Here is a 7,500-nt window from a genome sequence, read left to right as displayed (position 1 = left end):
TTACCAAGGTATAGCATAATGTCAGAAAATGGTATGAAAATGATCCAAGTAAATACCTTTATCATCAGATTTTGCACACTCAGAAAATACATTTTCACTGCGACTAGTGGTGTGGACACTGTAGTAGTGGGACTGAAAGAATCGGGTCCAAAATTCAGATTCAGACATTCTGTGTGGGACATAATCTGAGTGTTTCTTTTTGACTGTGGGGTATGTCTTGAACACAGCAGCCATGATCTCTGGGGTTAAATTATACTGGACTTTTCCATTATTCCCGTCGGTCTGAGGTTTTATGTCAGCCTGTGGATAAAATATCAAAATTAGTCATGTATATATATCATTTTTTCTATCTAAATGGAATTAACATTTGAATTCAGTTAACCCTCTCTGGACGGGTGGTACAGTACTGTACCGCGCATTCAAAAGCCCAGTGGCCGGGCGGCACAATATTGTGCCAGCCATTCAATTGATTTAGGCCTAATAATTCGAACGCCCCGGCATTGTGACATTCAAGGCTAGAATGCCCCCGTCGTGGATGGGTTAATAAGTATATCAACATATATACAACAAAATTCCAAAATACAAATTCCATTCTTTCTTTCTTAACCTTTCGAAAAAGGCTACATCTTAAACTGTTCACCCTTGGCTGGGCATCTTAAGATAGAAGTGGTTTCAATTATCTTATATTATTTTCTAGATTTATGGTTTCACATGTGAGTCTATATATGATATATCAACCAAGTTTTACAAAATAGCATTCAATATGATGCCCTAGTTATGTAACTGCAGGAATAAATAGCTTAACCCTTTCCCGACTGGGCACGTGCTAAGCGAAAACCCCTACGCTGGGCCATTGCAATATTGCATTGGAAACGTCACACTGGCATGACGCCCCGGCATCGGGAATTTAGCTGTGTTACACGGGTGTGACGCACCGTCGTCATAGGGTTAATTTCAATAAAAGGAAAAATGCAGTAAAAAGGTGATCTGACTCCACAAAAAATGCCCATTGTGGAAGGGTTAATTACAGATTCCTGAAACATTCCTCACATAGTGCCTATAAATTTGAAATGCATAATTCTCCACCACCAACACAAATAGACAGCAAATAAGGGCAAATTTCAACTAACCAAAAATGCTCCAGACACTCCAACATCCTGTTGTGGTCCCATAGTTTGTTTGTACTGGCTCGCAATCTCTTTCCAAAACTCCTCCACTGAGATGATAGCTGTGGGTACCAGCGCTCTATACAGTTGCTGAAGTTGTTCGTTCTCATCCAACATACGTTTCTTTTGCATCAATTCATCTGGAGGCTGTCGTTTATTCTGGTTCATCAGCTGACTGAGGCGTTCCTAGTGAAAAAAAAAAAAAAAAAAAGTTCAAAAATTGTATTCTTCATATATTACAGTAGTCTGAAGGTCATCTATTAATATATTGCTGATTGCCTTTTCTCTATTACAAACATAGAGAGATAACAAGAGAATATCTAATAAAGTAGTTCAGCAACAGACTTTTAAAAATAATTTCCAAAGAGCTTCCCCCATACTCCAGTCAGCCGGTTGACGTGATATCAGTTGATAGGACGTGCGTGTCAGGCGCCCTGCGCGCGCTATGAGGGAAAAGCCGCGTTGCTCGGGGAGCCAGGGACCGAGGGGCAACGGCGGGGATTGGCTTGTGCGCCCGAGATCTCCGAGGCGTTAGGCTTTTTATGCGGTTCGAGAACCCCGGTATTTGCGATGCGCGCAAGCCGAAAACGGCCCGGGCTTGAAATGGGTTAAAGGATTACAAAAGCACTGCGTAAAAAAGAAAGAAAGAAAGAAAGAAAAATAAAGAATAAACAAATAAAACGAAACCACACAAGAGTGCATACATACATGCACTCTTGTTATCAATGGATTAATCAGTTCACTCTAGGCTCACCTTAACCAGGTTTCTTTCAACAACTTGCTTGTCTCGTCCCTCTGGATTGCAAAACTGGAATGTGTGGGACGAAATGTCATGGAGGACAATTTGAAGCTGGACCTTTGGCTTCCCCTCCGGAGATATTTTTTGCGCTGCAAAGTTGGATTTCTTTAATTTATTGAAACACATGGAAATAATGTCAACACTAATATATTGTATGTTTCTTTCAAAAAATATCATCGCTTCACTATCTACATGTTAAGTGCTGATAGGGCCCAATTTACATTGGACAATAACTTCATCATAGCAGTAAAGCCTGCGGTAAGCACATAACCTTACTTTTTGACACTTTAAACTCCAATAAGAAAAACACTTATCAAATAGAAAGAAAAATTCCAATAATCTGATTCAAATGACCAGGTACTTTACTCAGGATCTTCCAGTATTATCCTGAAAAAATGGCAAGAACATCATACTCTCATTCATTTTTCTTTGCAAGCTTTCCTGTTCCAAAATATTATTTGCCTGAATGATCCTTCATAAATGTGTTCATAAATGGTTTAGCTTTTGTTGAAGGGCAACCAATATAATATATTCTGTTCATGGGTCACTAATATAGCAGGTTTACCAAGGGTATATTTCTTAAGCCATATATTGATGTAATGTATTGGTTTGTGAATGGCAAGTACATGAGCACCCTATGTGGAAGAAAATAGTCTATCAGTAGGCATTTGGTTTCTCATCACTAACTTGTACCATTGTAATACCAGATAACTTAACCCATTGATGCTAGGGATAAGAAATGTCCACTATTGGTTTTTACGACTTTTACACATGAATGGTTTCAAAAGCACTTAGTATCTATGGAGTCAATTAACCCCTTCACTCCGAGCAGTAAAAAACGCAACCCATGCCGAATCCAGGATGCTGGTGTGTTCCAGATTTTAAACATTGCTACTGAATATAAATTTTTTTTAGCCAAAACCTCAACATAATCATTATGTAATATATATCAAATATATACATAATCAACCTCTTCCCCCTGTGCATGTGACAAGTTATTTACATGAGTTGGGAGGAGGGTGAGAAGAGTGACCTTGGTGAGAGAACTCAGTGACTCACAGGACAAAAGAAAATGGTCAAAGTAGTATGGTAAACTAATCATAATAAGTTATATAATTTTACATAATGTTCCATAAAGAAATAATAAAATTATTGCTAGTAGGGCACATCCATACCTCCCCTGGTATAAGCGAATCACACTCCTATGTAATAATAATGAAAGTCAAGTAAGACATTGTATCATATACAACCTATATTCTGAAAGATCTCGTACAGTATCCAGAAGAAAAAAACACTAATACTCGGCCATGACGCATTATGCACGTCCTCAGATATGTCACGAGGGCTGTGAGGACGCAATACATGCATCCTTGTATTCAAAGGGTTAATGGGCGTACCTAACCTCAACTGATTCCTTGAATTTTGGGGACAATAAGTTTTATTACTATTACTATCATTATCATTACTACCATTATTATTGCTATCACACATTTGTTCACACGCACATGCACACACACACACACACACACTCATCACTATTATAGCAACATTGGTAACAATAATAATAGTAATAAAAAATTGTAAAAATCCAGAAAGTTCAAGAAATTGGGTAAACAGTAGAGGTCAAGTAGGCTTACTAACTGTGTCCTTGATGACTAAGCATTTGTGGAATCATCTGTGTAAAAAGAAATAATTCAAAACATAAAGGAATCATTAAAGAAATAAAACTATGCCACAGTGAATAGTGGATGTATACTTGCACTCCCGGCATAAATTGATTAATCATCTCGACAATCAATAAAATTCCAGTGTTATTTCATCTAATAATAAAGGCAACAGTTGAAAAAGAATAAGGAGTAACGACATTGAGCAGTATTTGAGCAATAATATCACATATTAACAGATCCCAATCCAAGGCACAAAGAATAATGTGGAGTAAAAAAATACGCTTCCTCAGTAATCCAACTAAAACTTTGCAGAATAATGTTGACCTCTTTCTCTTCCTTGCTAGACATATAGATACTTTTTTTCCATTTTAACACTTCTTATATTAAAAGTACTAATATAAGCTTCATATTTACCTATTTCAAAACTATTCACTTTCTTATTCATAAATCTCCTTGACTGTTGGGAAGCTTTCACGCAAGGATTTCCTTGATCTAAGTAGCAGGCTTGTACTGTGCTCCTATTACATACTCACTTGACCTTAAAATAAAGCTATTCCTTGTACCTTTTTACTCCCTGACCATAGCCATTTCTTAACCTTGATTGATGCAAACAAATGGTAAAAACAGTAATTGCGGTTTAGTATGAGTTGGTGTATGTGAGCATTCTAATATTTTTTTTCATTTCATATCTTTTTGAAGTCAAAAGTGGAAGTCATATTAACCCACTTACGACGGGGGCATTCCAGCCTTGAATGTCCCAATGCCGGGGCATTTGAATTATTAGGCCTAAATCAATTAAATGGCTGGCACAATACTGTGCCGCCCGGCCACTGGGCTTTTGAATGCGCGGTACAGTACTGTACCACCCGTCCAGAGAGGGTTAATGAATACTGTCTGACACTAAATCCACTTCAGATCCATCACATTATACAGTCATGTCTTTATTGTAAAATAAATAACTTATCTAGTGCAATTTTTCTAATACTATCAATAATGTGTTCTGTAACATTTATGCAAAACAAAGAAATAAGATATTAATATGCTCCATCCTCATCAGTAATTCCTTGATATTCTTTGATGCTTAATTCCAACTCAATGCTATTGTAAGTGCTGCCCACATGCTTTACTCTGTGTGTAAGTGTGAGTGTGAGTATGAGTGTGAGTGTGAGTGTTAGGTGAGTGTGTGTGAGTGTAGGTGTGTGTGTGTGTGTGCGAGTGTAGGTGTGTGTGTGTGTGTGAGTGTAGGTGTGTGTGTGTGTGTGTGAGTGTAAGTGTGTGTGTGTGTGTGTGAGTGTAGGTGTGTGTGTGTGTGTGAGTGTAGGTGTGTGTGTGTGTGTGAGTGTAGGTGTGTGTGTGTGTGTGTGTGTGTGTGTGTGTGTGTGTGTGTGTGTGTGTGTGTGTGTGTGTGTGTGTGTGTGTGTGTGTGTGTGTGTAGGTGTGTGTGTGTGTGTGTGTGTGTGTGTGTGTGTGTGTGTGTGTGTGTGTGTGTGTGTGTGTGTGTGTGTGTGTGTGTGTGTGTGAGTGTAGGTGAGTGTAGGTGTGTGTGTGTGTGTGTGTGTGTGTGTGTGTGTGTGTGTGTGTGTGTGTGTGTGTGTGTGTGTGTGTGTGTGTGTGTGTGTGTGTGTGTGTGTGTGTGTGTGTGTGTGTGTGTGTGTGTGTGTGTGAGCATGTGTGTGTGTGTGTGTGAGCATGTGTGTGTGTGTGTGTGTGTGTGTGTATGAGCATGTGTGTGTCTGCATGTGTATGTTTGTGTTTCCATGTATATGTGTGTTTCCATGTGTATGTGTGTGTTTGCATGTGCATGTGTGTGTGTTTGCATGTGTATGTGTGTGTGTTTGCATGTGTATGTTTGTTTGCATGTGTGTGTGTGTTTGCATATGTGTGTGTGTGTGTGTGTGTGTGTGTGTGTGTGTGTGTGTGTGTGTGTGTGTGTGTGTGTGTGTGTGTGTGTGTGTGTGTGTGTGTGTGTGTGTGTGTGTGTGTGTGTGTGTGTGTGTGTGTGTGTGTGTGTGTGTGTGTGTGTGTGTGTGTGTGTGTGTGTGTGTGTGCATTTGCATGTATTTACATATATACATATATATTTGTAAGTATATGAATTCATGCATGCACATAAGTCTTAACAGTCTCTATACACAGAAATATGACAGAGGGAGGATAATGAGGGCAAAAGTGCACATGTTGTCTGAATACATCATGTGTGAAACCATTAAATATGACTTTACATGTTTTTACTTCTAATTTCCATTATGCTTAACCCTATGACGACGGTTGCGTCACACCCGTGTGACACAGCCAAACTCCCGATGCCGGGGCATCATGCCAGTGTGACGATTTCAATGCAATATTGCAATCGCCCGGCATAGGGGTCTTCGCGTAGCGAGTGCCCCGTTGGGAAAGGGTTAACATTCTTCACTATAGCTTCAAGCTCTTGACAACAGTTATTAACCCACTCACGACGGGGGCATTCCAGCCTTGCATGTCACAATGCCGGGGCTTTCGAACGCTTAGGCCTAAATCAATTAAATGACTGGCACCATATGGTGCCACCCGGCCACCGGGCCCTTGAATGAGCGGTACCGTAGTGTACCACCCGTCCAGAGAGGGTTAATATCAAATCAATGACTATTTCAAAACTTTCATAACTCATAGGACACCAAGGCAAATATTTGATGCACTGAAGTAAACCCAATAAACTATAGTCATAACAAAGATATCAAGTATTTATTTCCTGGGGACTTTATCAGACTCTTTGGGGTAAAGGTCACTTTACAAGTCACATGATCTCTGTGCATGAAAGAATAAAGAGCACTCTACAGTGACTTGTGGCATTCTATTACTCAAGCCACTCCCCAAGGGCAAATTAACCTAAGATATGCACGCACGCACACACATAGACATAAAGAAAAAATAATAATAATAATTAAATTAATAACAATTACAAATTGTGAGGAGTTTATTTACAAATATTGAATTATTATTTCACCAATATATTTCATATATTCCTTCTTTATTCATTCATTATATCCTGAAACTTCTCATGATCAATGAAGGAATGGACCTTCGATCTAAATTCTAACAAAGGAACCTGAATAATTGCAAGTGCAAGATCTCTATCATGCTCTTAATCTAATCTGGGTTATTGACTTTTTCCTCCCTTTCAAAGATTACTGAACACATAAAAGAAAGACAATCATATGATCCATGAGAGGATCATGGCTAATAACAATAGGTACCTTATTGACATATATGTGCAAAGGTTATCAAAATAGCTAACTAGATCTGGTAATTATCTTATATATTGAGTAGGTGAGACATTCTCTTTTCTACTGAATTAATTTGCAAACTCTTTTTCTAAAGATGATGAAAGATATTTTCTCGAATAAAAAGTTGCATATCTAAACAGGCACCCCTTGCTAAATACAAATAATTGTTATATGATTCAAACCCCTATCATTGAATATATGATCTTATAACTCTCTTATAGTATTAATAATTGTCTCAAAGCATAGTGGAAATCAGTCTACCAGTTCCCAGAGAAGTAGGCAAAGGATAAGCTTTCCCTTGGCAGTGAAGCTAGACATTCTAAGCATCCTTGTGAGGGACAGGGAGTAGCATAAAAAACTGTGCTGACTGTGATCAAGAAGCATCATTTTGTTACTTCCGTTTCTGTCCATGCTCTTTCCTTTTCCTTTCTCAGTTATTAATTTTCTTTTTTTAAATAATTTTCTTAAATATGTAGCCTTTAATAAACCCTTGTTACATTATATTGTTATTGGTACAGGAATGATTATCTTACTATTGATTTCTGAGGATGTAACTCTGTTGTAAAGCAAAGGATGCCTGTCCTTCACCTAGCTCTAAATATACA

The 7,500-nt window shown here is 38.4% G+C and overlaps 1 protein-coding gene across 2 annotated transcripts in view; it reads right to left on the bottom strand.

Moving 5' to 3' along the window:
- The window catches only part of Tfb1 (transcription factor B1), a 24,632-nt gene that overhangs the window by 5,429 nt on the left and 11,703 nt on the right, over positions 1-7,500 (bottom strand). For both annotated transcript variants that reach the window (XM_043014827.2, XM_043014828.2), the window contains exons 3-5: positions 1,921-2,054; positions 1,131-1,352; positions 57-300 (exon numbers count right to left, since the gene is read on the bottom strand). In XM_043014827.2, the coding sequence (XP_042870761.2) occupies positions 57-300; positions 1,131-1,352; positions 1,921-2,054 (600 nt within the window). The remainder of the gene's footprint in view (positions 1-56; positions 301-1,130; positions 1,353-1,920; positions 2,055-7,500) is intronic.

This window comes from Penaeus japonicus, unplaced genomic scaffold (genome assembly GCF_977035675.1).
Source record: "Penaeus japonicus unplaced genomic scaffold, GWHDUDI00000001_assembly GWHDUDI00000010, whole genome shotgun sequence".
Classification (NCBI taxonomy): Eukaryota; Metazoa; Arthropoda; class Malacostraca; order Decapoda; family Penaeidae; genus Penaeus; species Penaeus japonicus.
This window is presented reverse-complemented; position numbering and strand designations above follow the sequence as displayed.